The following is a 21,583-nucleotide window of genomic DNA, read 5'->3' as shown; positions in this document are numbered from 1 at the left end:
GCTAACATGCTGACATATAGCAGGCATATTGCGGTTTGTGTGGTACAGGAAGAAATTCATCAAAGATGGTAAAAGTGGGAAAAACAAATCCATAAATAATTTAAATCCAAGCAAGGATTTGTATGAGACAAAATCTTGCAATGCAAGATTAAGGGGCTCAAGTTTGTAATATGTGTCTTTGTTAACAATTATGTCTCAACTACCTGCAGTGATGTCCATCACACTTATGGTTTTGAATCATAGTCGTTTGTATTTCTATTTCCCTCATTGAAATTTTTCAAAACTGCATTTCATGTATTATTTCTACCCACCACTTATTTAATTGAAACTCTCCAGAGGTAAAAGATGGAAGCACATTTATTAAGTCTGTCTTCAAACAACACTCAATACCCAGAATCACAAAGTCAATTCAGAGATGTATTTCAAAGTCATTATTTAATAAGACAATGTACAAAAATATGGGCACTGATATGGCAGGCAGAGCATTGTGGGAAGTGGTGGAACAATATTGTAACAGTAAAATTAAGGAGTAGTTACTGGTATGCCACAGGTTGTGTCACCACTATAATTGAAAAGAATGTCCCTTCTGCAAATTACATACAAAAATCGATCTCCGAGTCAGAATCCAGAAGCAATAGCCTATTTGTAAAATTTAGGAAACCGGTGCCATGATTCAGATGTTTGGTACACAGAGATGAGACAGTGCTCAGTCATCTGTAATATCAATGCTGTTTCATATTAGGAAGGAACAACATGACTTTTGGAACATGTTCGTCTTTGTGTTTTTAACTCCAAGGCAATGAGTTGGTCATTTTTATGGTTATTTTTTTATCAGTTTTACTGGTCCTAACTGCAGTGGGAAGGACAAAGCATGGTGAGCTCTGCAACGGTCACCAGTGTAAGCATCTACATAAGGGTTCTTGGGGCAAGTGTCAAGACTAGAGAGGAGAGGGAACTTTTTAGAAAGATAATCATTTCTAAAGCAGAGAAGGTTTTACGATGAAAGGGGAGGCATTAGACGCTTACAGGCTCTTAGAGGGTGTCAGGGGCTGCAGAGGTTTTGGTATCTTGTGGCTCAGTGGTTTTACATGATCTGCCGGGGTCTTCCGTAGCTCATACCCTCCTGACTGGCTCCCTTATTGGAGCCCATCTGTAGGCCAATAACATTTTTGCCCGCCTTCATCTGCTCATCGCTGAAATCTCGCTTGTTCTCCTGTGCTTTCCTGCAACACATCATTGAAAATGTCACTAAGTAAGTAAAACTAAACTCATTCTAATGGGGGACAGTTAAATAAAGACATTTCCATTTCACATCTTTGACTTACTTGAAGAACCAGCTAGGGTCTCCTTTGTATGTGCCTTCATCCTTGGTAACAGCCAAGCTGCCCAGAGCCGACAGGGTCCTCTGCACCGCCGCCAGGTCCTTCCCTGTTCCAACACACATACAGTACATCATCAGTGTACTGTAACTAATGTAACTGACCGCCATCAGTTACATTATGATGTCTCCATACTTGTGCATTGTCATATACAAACATATGTGCTTAAAACGTAAAAGTTTTATCTTCTAGCTTTAAATATTTGCAGTAGCTGAGGAATCAGAATGAGTCTCTGACCTTCCCAGAGGTCCACGGTCTGGAACATGTCAGTCTTGATGACGCCATACTTCTCAGCAGCACTGAGGAACTGGGAGATCTGCTCCATCTGTTTGAAAGCCATGGGTGAGGTGTGGGCCTTCTTGACGGGACCGTCTCCAGTAGACAGACTGTTAATCAGCGTGATAAGGACCTGTAGGAAGACGAGATGGAGCGACAGACAGGAAGAAAGAAGAGTCACAAAAGATCCTTAATCTGAAAGCAAATTCTAGAAAATCAATTAACCAAACAGACTAAGTGTACTCACACATCCGTCTTTAAGCCAGGCCTGGAAGCCCATTTTGCCGGGTTCTGGATTCCCCACACTGGAGCCACACTGACGGGCAATCCACTCCACCAGGATCTGCTCCAGTTCAGGGTCATACTTGCTGTCAATTTTATCCTGAACCTGCCGGCTCATGCCGTAGGATGGACCTTTGTTAGCCATGCCGCCCTGAAAGGTGAGTGTGAAACAGTGGAAGAGGGGAGTGAAGATTGAAGTTGAAGAGGTGAAGAGATGGAGGGAGGGGAGGGACAAACAGTGGAGGTAGATGGGTGAGGAAGGAATAGAGGAAAACAATGAAAGAAGGAGACAGTCGAAGAAAAAATACATTAGGAAAAATTATCTCTGGAGAGACTGAAATCTGACTAAATGTGATGGTGAGCAGTTGGATTGTCACTGGTATCATCCTCATCTTCCATCTTGACAGTTTACAGCAACATAACAACATACAGATTTCATAAACTTACAGTTTTCTTGTGTAACATCTCCGTACAAACACCACTTAGTCCAAAACAATTCTTTTCTCATTGCAGTACAATTTGGACACATCCTCCAAACATGCATAGGTGTGTGAATAATTTAGATTAAGGCATATTTTACTTACAAACACAGATACTCCTTTCATGTATATACTGCATATGAAAAACGCCGAAGCAAACATTAACGACATGCATGTCAAAAGCGTGTATATAAGCGTAAATGCGCAGCGCTTCATTTGAATACCTGTCTCAGAACAGCGGCACTAACAGCATTGTGTCTCCTAATGCACACCATTTAGCCCAATCAGGACCTGTGTCTGAGGCAAAGTGGTGTACAATGGGAGCTTTATTTCAGCCAGATGGTTTTTTGCATATTTTCTCTTTTTATACACACACACACACACACACACACACACACACACACACACACTCTCTCTCTCCCCCTTTTGGTCTCTGTCAACACATACACATATCGCTGCCAGCATGTTTTTTTTTTTGTTTTTTTTTCTTTCTTTTGTTTTATGCTTCTGTATTGCCTTTGGGCCAACAGCCAAGTGCAAAACCCATGTCAAAGTGCTGTCTGCACCATCCAACCTTTGCTGCCATCTTGATGTCAGGTCACTTCAACTTCCTTTTCCTGGAGAGGTTCAAAGTTGAAATGTTAAAGGTTAAACCCAGGAGTTGACTGGAAGAAGCTCATCTCTGGCATAGGGCGGGGAGTCTTATTACAATGGGCAACAATAAACTTCTGTCTCACAACAATAAGCAGCGCTGTTTGAGTCTTTTTTTTTTTCCCAACTGGCTGTACTATTTATTCCATAGAGTGACAGAAAGTCAAGTTGGGCCAAGACTGGACTGATTTATGACTTTTTATGTTTCATGTAAATTTTTCTCATATGGTCTTTTTTACAAGCAACTAACATATAGATATTCCTTATTTTCTTCCTTCCTTTCCCTTTTTTCCTTAGTTCTTTCCACCTTTGTTCCCTTGCATCCTTCCCTCCTTTCTCCTTTGCACTCCTTTATTCTTCAACTGACTTAAAACTGAGAATGCAAAGGTTTCATCCAAACTTCAACTCCAGACTTAGATCTGCAACATGGCAGGGACACCAGGTGTAAATGCAATGCTGGCATATTCTCAACCTTTGAATTGGCGTGTCAAACTCGTTAGCTTATTTACACATCCAAGAAACATTATTTAGAGTTCATGTAGTGTTCACTATAATATTTCGCATTACATGTAGTCATTTGATCCAATGTTATAAAGAGATTGATTATAGATGCTCTCAGTGAGTACTCTAGGTAATTCAACTCTGGATACCCGAGTGCACTTTAATTCTTTTACATATATAGTTTAACCCAAAGTAAGTTAAGTAAGTTTTTAATGCAGGACCTAATTGTGGTGTTGTTTTACCTTTTGGTTCTGCTAAATAAAGTATTTGCATACTTGTTCCGCCACTGCAAATAGATGCATACTGTATGTCTGCATATTAGAGTCTGCATGCCAACGTCATTAATGGATTCCTGCCCAGAGTTGTCCGCAGAGTGTTACCACCAACTCTGTTTAATATTCTTTGCATTCCCTGTAGTCTTTTTCCAGACCGCAAGAAACCAAACACACATGCTGGGCTACACGCTCACTTATACTCTGCCCCAAGTTCAGATACTATATTTTATCTCGGTCTGTCTGCCCTTCCCTCTCGCTCTGGCAAACACACACACTCATACCCCTTGTTATTCCCACTGACATGCGTCATTATATAATCATTATTACAGAGTAATGTTTGTCTGGTATGCTGTTAACTTCTCTTTTTTTTCCATTGGCCTCCAGTTCTTAGCCTCATAAACTACTCTCTGGACCACAATTGCAAATGACACACACTACACTCTTTGTAGGGAAAGAAATAGAAGCTATGTTCACCACATTGTGCACTCAATGCCTTCTTGTGTCTTGTCCAGAGAAGAGAGGAGAGGAGAGAATTTTATTTCTCCCATAAGTTTTGTCCTGCATCAGTCTCTATGTGTGCATTGCATGACAACCAAACAAAGATCACAATATTTTTGGAGGTTAAATGAGTCTGTTTGGGTCTGGTCTCTATTTCTGGTATTTATGTGTCTCCAGGGACCTGCTGTTATGCTTGGGACCCAGTCCAGGTCCAATAGCTCAGGATTATCTGCTTAATAGCCTTCTGTGCTCTCTGTCTCTTCTCCTTAAATATTTAAGGTAGTTTTCACTTTACATATAATATAAAACACTCTATAATACTACATTTGCAATTTGCAACTGCAATTTTTCATAGCATTACGTCTACTGTTTCTGCACTATTCCTCCTGACTAGGACAATGATCACTAAAATGATACCATTAAAGATTCACCTTTAAATGTGATTGAACAATAAAATAAGAGGGAAAACATCAAACGTACAAAGAAAAAGAAAAGAATACAAAATTAAAAGGAAAATGTGGAAAAACCAAGACAAAAATAGGATAAAACCACAGATTTCAAGTAAAAGAAAGCCGATAATGCCTCCTCTCAAAAGTCCCAAAGTGCTGTATCCCACAAACATGACTTCATCACCTCCGTCCCTGCATCCATCCATCTCTCTCAGTTGTGTTTGTCCTCCTCTGTTTCTCTATTACCATGGTAAATCTGCCTAATGCCAGAACAGGAAACCAGTGTGAGGGCTGTGGCAACTGTGGCAGCCTGAGGGGATGTGGCGTCATGCGGCCTTGCCTGCTCTACAGTTAATCAGCAAACCACCATATAATGATTTGGTATGAATGCAGATGCTGCAGACTTAGTCACTATGAATAATTTTGTTCGTCATTATAAGTTTATTAGAGGTTGGGGTTAGGAATAAAGGAGATAAAGCTTGGTTAGATTGAACATCTTACTGAAGCTAAGCAGCGTTGATGTCAGTTGAGTCATCTGGCTGAAGGACGTTCTCCCTGCTCGCTAATGTTCTGCAGTTTGATGATATCCTCAGAGCACGTCTGTTACATGGCTCTGCTTTATGGCAGCTGCACAGAAAACTGCTGCTTTGCCAGACTTTTACTAGCACAGAAAATGCTGCCAGGACCGTTCATGGTTCTGATTATTCTGACAAACTTTATAGCTGCAGTGTGTCTGAACTAATGTACTTCTACTGACTGAGGTGCAGATAGTGCTGTCCGGTTCAGCTAAATGCCAGAGCCCCTGCACTGTTACATGGATGTGTTTATTTCCTGGCGTTTTAAACTACTGTGCCTCTGGGCTCTGCTGTGTTTATGTGCTGCTACAGGATTGGCAGTGCAGATAATGTTATCTGCGTCTACTACTGCTGCTGCTTAGAAGCTGAGCTGCACACTGGTACTTCCTCTCTGCCACTGTTGGCCTGGTTTTACTGGAACCACTTGGTCTGCTGCCATCTTTGATGATTAACTGGTTACCTTCACTCCAACCAGCACAGCAAGCTTTTGGACTTTGCAGTTATTTTTGTTACTGTTATCAAACACCCATGGTCATGGACAGACAGTGGAAGTTGGGAGTGTCTTAAATATCCTCTGTGGAGATAATCTGTTTCTGCACGTCTCTGTCAATTTCTCTGCCTTTATAAAATGTTATCTTTTATACCTGATAGTCTCTTTATCTGAATCTGTATCCTCATTAGGAAGTGTGGCGTCCTTTCATGAAGTCATGTTTCCAAAGCCCATGTATGGCAGTGGATCTTTTGCTTGTGCAAATAAAAGTATGTTCACTGACTGAGATATGCAACACTGTCTGGCTCACCTCTCTGCTTCTCCTCCCCCTGCTTCACATGGAAAACCTATTAACCCTCAAATAACATCTGAACCATATTAAGGATTAAGTGAGTCAAACTGGAATGAGACAATTCTCTGTCAAAATATAGGTTATTGTGTAAAATCCAATAAAAAGCTTGAGTTCAACCAGAGCAATTTTTTACAATGACATTAAAATGAATAATACCTGATGTAAGTGACGGTATTCTTACTGACAGATACACCCACACAGTACTGACTTTACGAGGAACTCAAACAGAAGATATGAAACAACTTTTACATATGTTAAACAACCTTTGATATACACATATCTATATACAGTGTATGTGATAACCACTGTTTAACTGTTTAACTCATGGTCAAGTGCAGATGCATCTTATCGTGTGTATTTGCATATAGTCCTCTCCTTTGAGCTTTGACTGATTACATTTCTCTTATTTTGAAATTTCCACAACACCTGCTATTGACATTTTATATTCAGACATGTGTAATAGAGACGTATCCATATTTTTTAAAGATGCTAATAAGGCCTTGTGCATTCAAAAGTACTGACTGACTGATCTATAAAGTGATGGCCTGTTGACAAGCCTCAGCTATTTTGTCTCACTGTCCCAAATCCACTTCAGGAGCTTTATCCTATGTGGTGGAATAAAAGAAAAGTATACTCACTGTATGAAGGAATCAGTCAGTTCTCTGCTGGCCACTAGAGCAGTTTGTGGGGTGAGCGTGGATGCTTGACTGAGTGTTTGTATATGCTTCCCAGGGACCTCCCTCTCAAAAATGCCGGCTTAAAAGGAGCAGATGAGGCAAGATGACTTCACTACAGTCTACAGAGAGAGAGAGAGAGAGAGAGAGAGAGAGAGGGGGAGGAGGGAGTGTGACAGAGAAATAGGAGGGAGAGAGGGGAAGGAAAAAAGGAAACTTCATCCCTAAAAAGGGCATGGCCTTTCAGCAGCTCCCTCTCCCTGTCTTTGTGTCTCTTCCCCTCACGTCGAGTTAAAAAGCCCAGCCTTATTTGGGTAGAGCTGTTCCATGTAGAGGAGGGAGACGGCGGCCAGGCACTGTTGGTTTGGTCAGCGGGAATTCTCCAAATACTTTCACCACATCCCTCAGCTCAGTCAAAATGGCTGAGAGATGGTGAGGGAGCGGATGGGGGGGAGAGAGGGAGGAGGAGAGATTAAACTTTAAGAAAATCGAGAATGTGGATGTGGAAAAGAGTTTTACGGTGTTAGTTCTATCCCACATCGCAGGGAAGGAACAATGTCTAAAATGACTGTTTCTGTACTTTTGAACAATGAGGAGGAAAGGAAGTGGAGAGGAAGAAAGAGAGGAGAGACAGAAGGAGAAGAGAGGAAAGGAAGATGGAGAGAATAGGAGGAGAGGAACAAACAGAGGAAAGAAAGAAGGAGAGGAGCGAGAAATGGATAAGAGTGAGGAGGAGTAGCAAACTCATCATCATTCAGACAGAGAATTCCATGTAAGTCCTGGGGGCTTCAGTAGCTGCACCCAGTGTGTGTGTGTGTGTGTGTGTGTGTGTGTGTGTGTGTGTGTGTGTGTGTGTGTGTGTGTGTGTGTGTGTGCGTACCCTTCCACCCCCACTCGTGACATTTCCATCACTTCCATTCCATTACAGACACTTTTTGGCACGCTGCTCCTGTTCGAATATAAGAGCCGTAGAACACACACACTTATAACTGCAGTTTTCTACCTCAGTGGAAAGTCTGACGTTATATCACACTCAGGATGAGAAACTCATGTGTAACCACCTTTACTTAAACACACTCCATCACCGGCCTTTGGTGTACACAAGTGTATTCACTTGGACATGAGGTAAATAATCAAGATTTTCATTCCTTTCTGATATTAAGAAAACAACCGTGCCAATGTCACAAAATACTTCTCTCCATGGGCGGAGCCAGACGTTGAAAAACATTCAGGGCTTAGCCCCAACTTAAGTCAATATTCAGGGGACAAGCTCCCCCGGGGATTTTCTCTTCCCACTCACAGCAGCTACATGCGCTGTTTACTGTATCAAGCCATTTTTACATCATTTGGGAAAAACATGATAGTTCCCCGCATCATATTTTGAATTTAATTGTTCTCTGTCTCCATCATTCTGAAACCACAACACAATAGATTTTTGACAATGACAAATTTTCCCTAATGTCACATAAAAAGAGGCAGAAATTGTTGAATATAAAATATAAAAAATATTTTCTTACACTAAAACGAGTGTTTCACATTTTAAGCTTTATATCCAATTCAAAATCTGTATGAGAGGGGGGGGGGACTCAACACAGCTACTGTAGATTATGGGGTTAGTGAATTTCAGCTATATTTAAATTAAAAAGAGTAATGCAATTCCTGCATTCCACATTTTCATTTGTCAGTTCTGATATTTAATTAATATTTTACTGGAATACACATCTGCTGATTCTTCACAAAGTCAGTGCCCCTTGTGTTAATCTATAGATTCTCTCTGATTTCTAGCTTTAGGACAGATAATACAGATTTAACTGTCCTTGGGCCCAGGAGTAACACATGTGACATTTAAGCCTTTCATTTAGTCAAAATTGCTTTCAAATTAATGAACTTTATATTTTGTAAACGTTGTGATTATTATTTAATGGTTTGAGAAAATGTTAATTTCTTGATGTGTTATGTGAACAGTGTGACATTTACTCGCCTGGATGTAAAATAGGCAAACACAAACATTTGCATATCACAAACTGAATATCATTAAAAGGGAAACCATGATTGTAGTTTATATTCTAAGCATACATTTATAGTAATTACTGTAAAAGTATGAAGTTATTTTTGTGCCTCATTCCTGAGGGCTCAGTGGGACTTTTTGTGCACAGACAAATACATTTTGCAAACACACAAATTATATTTTGAAGAAAAAATATTTTTGAGCAAATAATACCGTAACCTGAGCAAACTAAAATCTATTCTATGCGGAATCAATCTATATTTCATATATCCACAATATCAATGTGTGTTACTCCGTTTTAGTCAATTCTATGCGAAGCTGTTAGGCCAAAATTGAATACTTCACTTGCACATACAAATACACTGGTACTAAGCTCTTGCACATACATGCATACTATCAGGCATATACTGTACATGTATACATATAGTCATGCATGTGTTGGGCAGTAGCCTAAATAAGCCACTGGGTGTTTATTCCCAGGTGAATCCCGGTTTTGATGTTGTTTGACCGCTGTGGGGCACCGTAGTTTTGAGGTGAGTTCCGCGTTCAATGTTTTCTTCTCTCACGGTACAAGGTAAACAGTGTTAACAGCAGCCTGCATCATATTAAAATATCTCCATTTAAATCCCACTTCCAGTCTTTATGTTAAAACGATCGGTAAACAACATGTTAGTTAACAGTTTGTCATGGGTCTGAGACGTGAGCAGTTGTATTTCCTGTCTTTAGTTTGTTGGTAATATTGGCATCAGAGTGGAAACGGTGTGGGATGTCTGATCTGGTTGGTTACAGGTAGGCATGCTATTCATCAGCTCATTACTTTAGCTAACTAAAACGCAAATCCACAAGTGTAGAGAAAAGAAAATTGATTCAAAAATGTTTGTTTGAAAGTTGTAAATATTAGGAAGATATTCACTAATGCTTTTCATTTATTTGTAAATTAATTAAATGCATTCACACATGTTTTTATTCGTGAAATTTGTTTGTAGATCTGTTTTATATTTGCAAGATATTTTTGTGAGTTTACAAATGTATTTTTATTTTATCTTCTCTTGCACTGTTAATCCGCCTCAGGGTTAGGGTCTGTAAAGCTCACCAATTAACACGTTGCATCACTTTTAATTAACAGATACAAAAACTAAAGTATAACATAGCTAGCTCTTGCTGTTTTACAGTCTCAGTGCTGAACTAAGCTGACATCTCCTAACTGTAACTTCATATTTAATGGACAGATATGAGCACTATCAATCTTCTCATCCAGCTGTCAAGTAAGGAAATTAAATTTTGTATTTTCCAAAATGTCCCACTACCCCTTTAAAGTAACAACATGGGTCCACATTTTAGCTTCTTACTGGAATGACTGGTATGTATTTTTGTGTGTGTGTGCACCTGTTTGTGTTTGTGTGTGTGTGAGAGAGAGAGAGAGAGAGAGAGAGAGAGAAAGTGTGTAAGCTGCTCCTACATCATGTGTTTATTCAACTGAAAGAATTTCCTTAACCTGGCAGTGGTTTATATTCATTTGTAATGAGCTTCTATGAAAGGCACTTGTTTACAGTGTTACACAATACTGTAATAGGCCAAATGTTAGCAGCAGCAGCAGCAGTGTTATGAGCCATTGTAATCATTCCCAAATGATATCAAAGCCTCTGACTGCTACCTATTTCCATTCATGGATGATGCGTTGTGTGTGTGTGTGTGTGTGTGTGTGGCCAGTGGGCTGAAATACAAATTAAAATAGAAAATAAATGTACCTCACCTGTCAAATAAACTTTTATTGTGTCCAAATCAAAACAACTTCACACTTCCTCTGTACACAGACCATCACTGTAGTTGTAGCATATATTTTTTTTAATGATGCAAACATTTGCAAACATATGACTTTTTGTTTCCATGCAATGTAAAAATATGTTTTTCTTTTTGCATTTGATCATAAATGCCTGCCCACATGTTTGAGTCTATGTATGTACAACTTACCCTGTTCATATCTACTGTAGGGGCTCTATAGGTCATCTGGTGGGTCAACATGTGAAAAAAGCTGCTAGTTTTTTTGATCTCAGCTGAGCATGTATAAACGGATTCATTCAAGCACGGTCCTGGAGTAAGAGAGGTTTAGTAGCCTGGATCTCAAACTGGTTTATTACTCATAATTTAAAGGGAACAATGGGTACAATATGTAACCAGTGAAGATATTGTAGTCCATGTATTTACAGAGCTTCCTCCCGGACACTAGCTCCACATAGACCTGATCGCCTCTCTGCAGCTCCAGTACCACAACCTGAGAACATACATGGTGATCAGTGACGTTTCACTTAGCGATTATACAAAATAATGTCAAAGTCACAAGGAAATGGCTTTTTTTTTCAACTTTCAATTTGATCTGTGTGATTCACTTCTTACCTGAGTGGCGCTGTCTTCACCATCCTCTCGATTGTTCTCCCACACACTGGCTGTTGGGTTCGCATTGAGCATCAGCTGGACCTACAGATTTAAACAAAAGACAAAATTACAATAGAAACGACCTGCTATTGCTACGTGGATAAACCAGCTGAATGTAGTCTCAAATCAGATATTTGTTAAGTCTATCTGGTTTGGTTACTTTGTGGTAGAGGCGCTTATTCTCCTCCACGGATGAGTAAACTGTGATGGAAAAGACATAAACACCAGCACAGGGGGCAGTGAAGACACCTGTGGAGTGAGGGGAAGAGTTAGTGGAACTGCAAGGATATATGTTTTACATGAGCCTTTAATCTGAAATGATATGTGTGTGTTTCTTACCTAAGGAAGGGTTATATCCCATGCCATCGTTAAGAGTGACGGTGGCATAGGGTATTGGCACATTAGTATTAAAAGGACCAAAGCAGCGATCAGTAGATCCAGGAATTGCCACAGCAATATTTGGGTCTATGGTGGCTTTGAAGGCAACCTTGACGCCAGCTGGAAGTAAGAGAGAGACAGATTTTTTGTACAACAAAGCTAAGTGTCCAGTATCCGTTTTTTGTGTGTATTGCCGTACTTGTTGGTCTAAGACTCCCATCCATCAGCATAAGTGTGTTTACCTGTGAGCGCCTGCACTCTCTCATTCAGTGTGCTGATATCGTGCCACAGATATTTAATCCTAATGAAGGTATCCTCTTCTACTTGGTTAAAGTCATTGGCTCCACAGCAGCATCCACGCTGGCGGTTGAAAGTACAGTTGCAGTCCCATTTGTCACAGGGCAGAGGCCCCTTCCACTGCACTGGGACAGGATGGGGGAATAGTGAGAAAGAGAAGAGGGGGAATTGAGAGTTACAACATTGGCTTTAGAGGTGTGTAACTGAGCCAGGTTCAAGCAGGAGTTTGCTGCAGATGAATATTCTTGCTCTGATGACTTTATCAAATAAATTAAAGATTAAAAATAGCACATATTTGGGTTACAAAAGACCTACACCTGGATAATATGAACATTGAAATTGAAATGTAAGTGCATATACTGATGGATGATTAAAATGTGGCGGTTTGTGTGGCTTACGTGCAGCTTGTTTCAGCATTTCAGTGGTGGAGGATTGGGCCTCCACACGACCACAGAGAAACAGAGACCCCAACAGGAGCAAAGCCGGTAATGCAGGCATCTGAAAAGAAGTATTCAGAATTGGATCAATCATGAATTAATATGCACCCAGACAAGAGAGGCAACATGGTCAGTGCAGTCCAGTCGCTAAAATACATCTTTAGTATCACTTGTTGGACGAGTCAGGGTCACGTTTAAGGGTAAAATTCTGGCACAAAGTTTGAAGCGGCAAAATGTCTTTAAATCTGAATTTTTTTATAATTATATTGACTTTCTGTGAAAGGAGAACAGGCAGAATGGATAGTACCTCAGAAATTTACTCACACTTCTTACACTTTCAGCCCATTATTTTGGTTTTTATTTTGGTTCCCTGGCCACAAATACACTGTATGGTTTGGCTCTCATTAACTGTCCAACACCATCCATTATGCAATTAATTCAGTGTAACCTGCCCACATTGAAATAATGTTTTATTCATTTAAATGTTTATGTAACCTAGAAGTCTACTGAACATTCACTTTGAAACCAAATTTTCCCTGGTTTTAATTTCAAACTCTAGACAGTTTTCGAGCCGCAGTGTTTACTACCTAGCTGAAACAAATCGACTGTGTCTTGCAGGTTAGATATCTGCCCAGCATTAATTAATCAAAGCTAACCAAGTTAACCAACTGCTCTTAAAGAAAAGCAGACATCTAGCAGCTAATCTGTCTGTGCCAAAATAGAGCTAAAAGATGAGATTACATTAATTTAGGTAGGTTTGATTTTCACCCCAGTGGTCAGAAGTCCAAAAAATAAACATAAAATAACAATTAACATAAAGGTAGAATAATCCAGAAGTAACAGTACTTCTAGTAACAGTAACAATTGACTTGGTGCTTAATGCCTTAATCGTGCTTTAAGATACATAATTTAACAATAACTTGCTATATTTAAAAAAAAATATGACCTTCAAACTCAAACCCATTCTGTCCAACCTGTGTTTGTGTCACAAAACCTCATAATTCAATCACTACACCCAATAATTAGCAAAAAGATTTAAAAGAGAAAAGACAAAGCTATATCATTTGTGACAGTCTTTATCAAGGCTATTGCATTGGTTGGTGGTTGACAGCCTGAGTGATCAATTTTGGACGGCTTCTCTCTTAAGCACTGTTTGGTGAGAGATATGAGAGGATAGAAACATAAAACTTACTGTTTTTGTTCCTCCCTGTCCTTGTTCTGAAAGACTGTCAAGTTCTTGTGAGTTTGAGTTTGTGAAACTGAGGGTCAGAGTTTTAAAGCAGGCGTTGGTTTGTAGCTTCTTACTGATGCACTACAGGTGATCCTCCCCCTGAGGAGGCGAATCACAGAAGCTCCGCCTCACACACACACACACACACACACACAGGTTTTACAGCCAAAGATCCACACTCCAGTTACCAAAATAGCCAGGTGCATCCCCGGTAACACAGTACAGTCGATGTTTTTCCTTTAGTGCGAAAGAACAAGAATTGATTTTGTTGCACCTTTCGGCACCTTATTGTTGGGACCATAATACCTCTAATCAGGACAGTGGTGTCTGGTTGTCGTTTTTCAGAGGACACCAGCTGGTGGACATTGTTGTCAGGTCCCTGAGGACATTATGGTCTGCAGATGAGAAGACAGAGGAAGCTGATAGGAAAGAGTTATTGGTTCATTGATAAAGGCCTAGATCTGACAACAATAGAAACTGTCGCCTGGTTCTCATGCTGAGACAGAAGGAAGAGAGAAGTGATACTGAGTTTTCCCATAGTTACTTTCCCTTTGGATATTGCAGGAGACCCAGATGTACTGATTGTAGTTCGTTTCTTGGCTGAAGTTCACTCCACATTCATGTGAATGAAATGATCTTGAGTTGCATTGCAATATTTAGTCAATAACGGCGTACGAAGCGATTATCGGGAACAGCAAGGTGTTGCCATCTTTCATCTTGTGTTTCAGTGACAGATTCAAGAAAATACATAGAAGTGCAGGATTTGTTGCACAGGTCAAATAAAAAAAAAAGCTGGGTTCCATCTTAATCCTGATTTAGAGTTGGTTGTTCTACATTTCTTTTGTTAGCTGACTGTAGAGCTGTTGAAGGCCTTGAATGTTCTTATGGTGTTATTTGGGTGAGGTTTGGCAATGGGGAGACTTTTAACCTTTGCACAATCAATATAACAATATAACAAAAAAACTGTTCTTGCACAAAAACATTCTCAGTCTGGCTTGGTGCTAGGCATGGCAATGTCAGTAGGCCAGCTGCCCCGCCACGTTGATCCAGTCTGACGTATCAACCATTACAGAGGTGAAAATTAACTTTGATGAGCCTCTGACTTTGTACATCAGCATAGCCGCAGCCTTAGTATAGATTGAATTTTCATTCATGTTTAGGATTGCTATAGGAAAATCAACTTGAGCATAAAACAGCCTGCTGGTTTTCATACTGTTATGTGATAAAGAATAAACTGAGTCTTTGTAGGAGTACTGGAGGTTTATTCACGTGTGTTGCTCTTTACATATTTACAGATCTCAAAGCAAAACACCAGTGCTGTCATTCATCTCTGCTGGTTTTTTTGTAACCTGGAGTTGCACTGTCATTTGCCCTTGTTCCCCCCCCCCAGTCCTATTAGATAACAAGGTGTTTACTGTGTGGTCTTTTCAAGCTTCCTTTGCTCCTGGGGCAATGCATTGTCTACATGTATGGAGTCCCAAGTCAGCTAACCTGGTTCTTCACATAATCTGATCTGCTAGATGGAGGCCATGGTGTATCAGGTGTTTTATGTCTGCTTTGTATACATGAAGTATCATGGTGCAAAACAATGTTAGATGCATTTTTGAGCTGTTCAAAAGGGCCCAGGGTTGCCAGAAATTTGTGATTAAAATTTTTGGGGGGATCCACTCACAGTAGCTTAAGGGTCTTTGGCTAATGTGGCCCTCTGGATCAATTTATTCAATGATACTTTATATCAGTAGCACCAAGTCTACACCTGGTATTAAAATGCGATCTGTAACCAGGTATGTTATCCAGATGATAAATGATCCGATCTTTAAAGAAGGTGTTCACACCTGCCTATGCTTTAAAATAAAGTTGAAAGGCGAACCCAGAGGTAAACACAGCTCTGAGGTTTTCTCTCAGCTCTACAAAGATTTTTGTAGCATCTTTCAGATCATTGTTGTGATTGTCCAGCCCACAGTTTAAAACTATTTTTAGTTTACTGTCAGTGCTCTCATCAGTGTTACTTTTGGCCACACAGTTAGAAGCACCACGCAGCAGACAGACAAAGTTTGCATCATGATAATGTACCAACTCCTCATAGGTTGGTGGTGACCAAAAACAGAACTAAAAGAGAGAGAATATTGGATTTTGTTTGTCAGCTGGATATGATAGTAGGAGACTGTTTCCTAAACTTTGTCATGGCAACTATACAGGTGATGACATGTCAGTGTTGTGTCAGCTTGTTTCCGCTGCATAAAATTAGCATAAGTGCATATATTCAGTTTCCTGTAACATTAACTCTTTTCATTCTGATAGGTGTGGTTCAGAGTTCAGAGGTCTGTATTGTCCCTCAAGGGGAAAGTTGATCCACAGCAGAAGGCACACCAACAACATACAAAAGCACACTGGACATTGATCACAGCACTTACAGCAAACAGCTAAATAAATCATATGTATCTGTTCATTTAAGGTGTCAAACCACTGGAAGGTGCAGTCAAGGTTTAGGTTTATTTATTGCTCTTGGATATGTTTAAATCTATTGCTTTTAACCCTAGGGGGTTTAGAGGTGTGTAACTGAGCCAGGTTGAAGCAGGAGTTTGCTGCAAATGAATATTGTTGCTCTGTTGACTTTATTAAATCAATTAAAGATTAAAAATAGATATTATACTAGTACTAATATTGGTCAATCATTGTTTGCACTGTAAGGTTCCCATGAGGAGTTCTTTTATTTTAAACTTTTAAATTGTGCATTTGAATTAATAACATGCTTACTTTAACAGCAGGAACTAAAGTTAAAGATTTTTTTTTTTTTTTTTTTACACATTTTGGTTTCATTTTTAATTTAATTTAATTTTTAATGACTGTCTCTATAAACATCTGTAAAACTTAAAAAGTCATATATTTAAATGCTGAACCTGTACCTATGGACTTAATGTTATCATTAGTGATTTTAATGTGGTGAACGTGTGTCATAAAAGGCCTTAAAATGACTGTCTAACTAAACATTAACATACTGTATGTATCTCATTATATGTATTATATTGTAATCTACACTTTATTATGGACTCTAGCTCACCTTGGTAGTGAAATCATTTTAATTTCACTTCATGTTGTTCTGTAAGAAGGGTTCATACACAGAGTAACCAAAACTGTCAGGAAAGTGCTTTATTTCAATGTTTATATGTTATTTACTAACATCAGACAGGAGAGTAAGGGTTATAGTTCAGTACTTTCATTTTGTCAACAATTTCCTTAATGACATCACATATCTTTTCAGTTAAAACAAAATCAAATGACAAATAATGCCAAATGCTTTGTTCCAACTTATTTATTTTCTTGTGATTTTACATGGTGCACTGGTGTTTAGTTTATTCCTCTGGAACATTACACAACATCCTTTCGACAAGAAACAACAAAGATTCTCTTTGTAAGCTTTCAAATCAAAACATGAATCCAGATGTGATGGATTAAAGACCTGGCTTCCCTCAAAAAGAGCAGATTGAGATGAGATGATAGCGCAACAGACAGATTTCATCTAGCAGACTCTAACCTTGTTAGTCGGGCAAGAGTTGGTACAAAACCAGCGTGCTACACTTTCCTAACTTATTCAGTAGCATAAAGCAGAAAGGCGCTGAAAGTGTTAAAGAAGCTGTTGTATTCGCAGAGGAAACAACCTTCAGGCAGGTTGACAGCCACCTTGTCCCCAGCCATCAGTTGCAGGACCAGAACAACAGTGGCACTGTCCTCTTGGTCATCTCTATTTTGCTCTCTGGATTGGCTCACCACCTGGCCGTTCACCTGCAGGCTGGCGCAGGCAGCCAGGAGTCTGCCAGAAGAACCAGCGTCACTGTAGATGGTAATGGCAATGGTGTACACACCAGAGTGGGGCACGGTAAAGATACCAGTGTCCACACTGTAGCTATCACCCAGGTTAAGGAAGACATGCTTGTAGATGATGTTGGTGTTCAAAGTGAATGGGCCATAGCACTGAAAAGTAACATCATCGAAGAGAGCGACAGAGAAGGCAGTGCGGCTGGCTGGAGACGCAGAGGGGAGAAAAGAAGGTTAGAAAAGCAAACATTAAGAAAAATCTAAAGTGTGTTTTATCATCTGAACTCTTTCCTGCTATGTGTAACTCATGCATGTGTCACCAACCTTCAATATTGCAGAGACTTTGCTTTGTTTGTAAGTATTCCTTCTCCAGCTTGGCCAGGGTCATGTTAAAGTACATCTTGATCATGTTCACCTTTTGCTGGATCAGACAGCAGCCACAGGAGCCCTGGTCCATGCTGCACGCTGAACGCAAACACACGTAAATACATTTGGAGATTAAAAAAAAAACATGCGCAGACACTCTGATTATGTACCCACAATTCCTCACCATCGCCTGTGTTGGGTTCTGGTGTTGTGAGGGGAGGTCCATTCCAGGGATTAGAGAAACCAGCAAAAGCTGCATGCAGCAGACAGAGCAATACAATAGCTGGGGGGGTAAGAGCTTTGCATTAGATGCCTGTTACTGTACTGTTACATATCTGAACCATTGCTACCTCTGTAAATGTATTTAGTCTCACCTCTCATGTTGACGCTAAGTGATAACAGCTTCAGGAGGATGGAAGGTGTGATAGACTGAACAAGAGAGGAAGTGTCATGGATATATATTTTTCTCAGAGCTCCTCCCTTGTTTTATTCCTCCTCTTCTGAAATCGCTCCTCCTTTTCTTTTTCTTTTAATCATCTGCTTATCTGCCTTTATAAGCGTATCACTATGGATGTTTTATCGTCATCACCAGGTGCTCTCACTTTCTAATATCACACTCAAGCAGACACACACACACACACACACACACCCTCCTGGGCTTTGTGTAGTTGATGCAGGCCAGGTATCATCTATTGTCTGCTACTGTCTGGGGAAAGGTGTCTGTGCAGTCTCATCAACAGACAAAGAAACGGTTTGAAGAGCCTCATTATAGTTCATTTGAAATTCTGTGCTACATGTATGAAATCACAACATAGCATCATTGTCTCAGTTGTCATTTTATGTTAAAATATATCCAATTTGATAAAATGGTTAACTGCGCTCATAATGAAGAGTCTATATTAAATACGGCTTTAAAATAGGTGGAAATCTTTATATACTGTATGTAATAGGTCACTCTCAGTCTCATTTAACCCTGACACATTCTTCTTCTGTGCTTCTGTGCTCCATCATAGCTATGTTGTGTCCAGAGTTAAGCATTAAATACAGAGGGAGATATATTAAAATAGTCCACAGTGTATTTGAGATATTGTTGGGCATTAGTCTTTAAATAAAGATCTTAACAACATGTGTTACTGTTGTTGCGCTGGATTTATTATAGACTGTATTTTATCTGTGTGTTGCTGTACATGGCATCTTTTTAAATTCACTGTGAGGAAGGTGTAATGACAGCGAAACTGAGGGGCTTCGATGAAATGTTTTATCATCTGTAACTCAAACCCAAAATGTTCGTTATATTAACCAGTATCTTATTTTTATAATCCAGCATCTAATGTAGGCATCAACTTTTTCATCTTTGTTTTCTTTGATGGGGATGGAAACAATTCACAATGCCAGCGAGTTTCTTCAGAAGTCTGGTTTATTTTGTTCGTAAGTCTCAGACACAGATTTTTTTTCAAATTCATATTTCTATCACAATGTGCATCACATCATTTCAGTGAGTTAAAGATCAACAGCTAGTACAAACAAGATACTTGATATGTGACATGAAAAAGACATGAAACACAGGTTTAAAAGGTTTGCAAGCTCATACAAGGCGTGGGTTGAATCCAGATAAAATCAATTACTCAGGGGGTGATATAGAGTATATCAGACAAAGATTAGGGGCTACAAGTCATGACCGTCACCAGAGAGAGAAGTCGTCTAGCAGGCTGAAACCTGGTCAGTACAGGACATGAGATGGTACAAAGCTAACTTAGTCAGTAGCATAGAGCAGGAAGCCAGTGAAAGTGTTAAAGTGGCTGTTGTTATCACAGATAGAATATCTTTTGAGCAGGTTGACAGCCACCTCATCCCCAGCCTTCAGCTGCAAGGCCACAACGACGGTGGCGCTGTCCTCGGTGTCATTGCCATGTTGTTCGAGGAGCGTGGCCATCGCTTGGCCGTTGACCTGCAGATTAGCACTTGTGGCCATTTTACCAGAAGGAACAACGCTGAAGATGGTGACGGCGAAGCTGTAGACACCAGAGCGAGGAGCAGTGAAGATACCTGTCTTCATATTGTAGCTGTCGCCCAGGTTGAGGAACACATGTTTGTAGACGATGAGCTTGTCGTCACTGAAGGGGCCGTAGCAGCTCAACATTTTGTCATGAGTTAGAGCGACAGAGAAGGCGCTGCGGCTGGCTGCAGGGAAACAGTCAGGTTAGAGGTATAAGAAAAGGATCTGCTTTGTTCTTTAAGATGCTTTGATGACGTTCTGCACTGTCTCCTGGTTTGTGTAACTCACCTCTCATATTGTTGAGGTTCATCTTTGCTGCTGTCAGCTCCTTGTTCATTTCTTCAACGGTCAGGTTAAAGAACCACTCCAACCTTTTTATATTTCTCTGAAGCAGACAGCAGCCACAGGACGACTGGTCCTCAAGACACACTGCACACACACACACACACACACACACACACACACACACACACACAGGGCACAAAATACATTAGCTTGCAGATGAGACTGTGCAGAATCACTGACAATGTATAGACAAAAAGGACAGACTTATTTCCTTAACAGTCTCTCACTATCGCTTGTGTCGGCCTCTGTTTGCTCTGGTTGCACTGTTGTCTGCGGTGTTGTCTGGACAGGTCCATCCCAGGCATATTGTGTATCCCCACCAAAAGCATGCAGCAGACACAGCAATACAATAGCTGGGGGGGAAAGAGCAAAGGTATAAATCGCTAAACCCAGAAAACACTTTTAAGCAACCTACACTCAGAATATTTCTAACCTGAACTATTTCTGTTATGTCGGACTTTTCAGTTGAAAACTCATTGTGAAGTCCAAGTTCTCTATGAAGCGCCAACCATCTCCCTCCTAGATATTATGCCACTGTAAGTGCAACTTGTATCTCGTCTCACCTCTCATGTTGATGCTGGTAAAAGATCACAGATTCACAAGGATGGAAAGTGCGTTGACTGATCACAAGACAAGAGTTGGGGGATATATATTTTTTCAGGAGCCCCTCCCTTGTAACCTCTCAGTTTTATTCCTCCTCTTTTTAATGTCGCTCCTCCTTGTTTTAATTTATTGTCCGCCCCATTTGGATTTCTAACTTTATAACTGGAGATGTATTTCTACATCACTAGGGGCCCTCATTTTCTAAAATTCACACACAATCAGACACACACCCTCCAGGGCCCTTTGTTGTTGATGCCAGCCAGGTATCAGCTATCATCTGAGATGAGATGTACTGTATGCAGAGTTCAGTGTTCTCATCAGCAGCCAGACATTATGGTTGGTAGAGCTTCATGTTTGAAATTATTTTTTTAGACGTACAGGATTTTTGATTCAGCGGCCCAGTCCAACCACCTGTAGCTAACACGGTTGCTTTCTTGGATTGCCACCTCGCAGTTGTACGCCTCCGCCTCCGCCAACCAGCCAAGTTTCAGGAAAGACGGTCACAGTCTCCCCTTCCTGAGTTACAGTGTTGTATAATATCCAGAAGCGTTTTTGCAGAACATTATGATGTCACAGTGAAGTTGACCTTTGACCATTTGGATGTAAAATAACATCACTTCATCATTTCATCCCGTTAGACATTTGTGTTAAATTGTGTCATGATTGACATATGAATTTGTGCTTTAAGGTCAGGGTGACTTGAACTTTGACCTTTGACCACCAAAATCTAATGAGTCCAAGTGAATGTTTGTGCCAAATTTGAGGAAATTCCCACAAGGTGTTACTGAGATA

General features: G+C 40.2%; 3 protein-coding genes across 5 annotated transcripts; all 3 read right to left on the bottom strand.

Moving 5' to 3' along the window:
* Window positions 1-339: 339 nt before the first annotated feature.
* tagln (transgelin) lies at window positions 340-7,002 on the bottom strand. 2 transcript variants are annotated; one of them, XM_056373773.1, is made up of 6 exons: window positions 6,846-6,973; window positions 2,991-3,033; window positions 1,903-2,088; window positions 1,617-1,788; window positions 1,326-1,428; window positions 340-1,223 (listed from the first exon to the last, which is right to left on the bottom strand). In XM_056373773.1, the coding sequence occupies exons 2-6, from the start codon at window positions 3,000-3,002 to the stop codon at window positions 1,085-1,087; spliced, it is 612 nt and encodes a 203-aa protein (XP_056229748.1). In that variant the 5' UTR covers window positions 3,003-3,033; window positions 6,846-6,973; the 3' UTR covers window positions 340-1,084. The 2 variants fall into 2 exon arrangements, with proteins under 2 accessions (XP_056229748.1, XP_056229749.1); XM_056373774.1 differs by lacking the exon at window positions 2,991-3,033 and having other exon boundaries at window positions 6,846-7,002.
* A 2,442-nt stretch (window positions 7,003-9,444) lies between these two features.
* cbln18 (cerebellin 18) lies at window positions 9,445-13,735 on the bottom strand. Its single transcript, XM_056374601.1, has 7 exons — window positions 13,627-13,735; window positions 12,396-12,495; window positions 11,943-12,122; window positions 11,662-11,820; window positions 11,483-11,571; window positions 11,284-11,364; window positions 9,445-11,161 (listed from the first exon to the last, which is right to left on the bottom strand). The coding sequence occupies exons 2-7, from the start codon at window positions 12,493-12,495 to the stop codon at window positions 11,024-11,026; spliced, it is 747 nt and encodes a 248-aa protein (XP_056230576.1). The 5' UTR covers window positions 13,627-13,735; the 3' UTR covers window positions 9,445-11,023.
* Window positions 13,736-16,828: 3,093 nt separating this feature from the next.
* Window positions 16,829-18,179, bottom strand: LOC130168164 (complement C1q-like protein 4). Of its 2 annotated transcripts, XM_056374802.1 has the most exons (3): window positions 18,032-18,179; window positions 17,806-17,946; window positions 16,829-17,687 (listed from the first exon to the last, which is right to left on the bottom strand). In XM_056374802.1, the coding sequence occupies exons 2-3, from the start codon at window positions 17,936-17,938 to the stop codon at window positions 17,254-17,256; spliced, it is 567 nt and encodes a 188-aa protein (XP_056230777.1). In that variant the 5' UTR covers window positions 17,939-17,946; window positions 18,032-18,179; the 3' UTR covers window positions 16,829-17,253. The 2 variants fall into 2 exon arrangements, with proteins under 2 accessions (XP_056230777.1, XP_056230776.1); XM_056374801.1 differs by having other exon boundaries at window positions 17,806-18,179.
* Window positions 18,180-21,583: the final 3,404 nt, after the last annotated feature.

This window comes from Seriola aureovittata, chromosome 4 (assembly GCF_021018895.1).
Source record: "Seriola aureovittata isolate HTS-2021-v1 ecotype China chromosome 4, ASM2101889v1, whole genome shotgun sequence".
NCBI lineage: Eukaryota > Metazoa > Chordata > Actinopteri > Carangiformes > Carangidae > Seriola > Seriola aureovittata.
This window is presented reverse-complemented; position numbering and strand designations above follow the sequence as displayed.

What these genes read in the sequence shown, in the direction of transcription:
- tagln (XM_056373773.1), bottom strand. An exon ending in CCTGGCTTAAAGACGGATGT is followed by an intron (nt 1,789 to 1,902) that starts GTGAGTACACTT and finishes GTCTTCCTACAG; the next exon opens with GTCCTTATCACGCTGATTAA. An exon ending in GACCCTAGCTGGTTCTTCAA is followed by an intron (nt 1,224 to 1,325) that starts GTAAGTCAAAGA and finishes GATGTGTTGCAG; the next exon opens with GAAAGCACAGGAGAACAAGC.
- cbln18 (XM_056374601.1), bottom strand. Translation starts at nt 12,495, where the DNA reads ATGCCTGCATTACCGGCTTTGCTCCTGTTGGGGTCTCTGTTTCTCTGT. An exon ending in GGGATATAACCCTTCCTTAG is followed by an intron (nt 11,572 to 11,661) that starts GTAAGAAACACA and finishes CTCACTCCACAG; the next exon opens with GTGTCTTCACTGCCCCCTGT. An exon ending in GTGAAGACAGCGCCACTCAG is followed by an intron (nt 11,162 to 11,283) that starts GTAAGAAGTGAA and finishes GTATGTTCTCAG; the next exon opens with GTTGTGGTACTGGAGCTGCA.
- LOC130168164 (XM_056374801.1), bottom strand. Translation starts at nt 18,106, where the DNA reads ATGCAGCTTTTGCTGGTTTCTCTAATCCCTGGAATGGACCTCCCCTCA. An exon ending in AAGTCTCTGCAATATTGAAG is followed by an intron (nt 17,688 to 17,805) that starts GTTGGTGACACA and finishes CTGCGTCTCCAG; the next exon opens with CCAGCCGCACTGCCTTCTCT.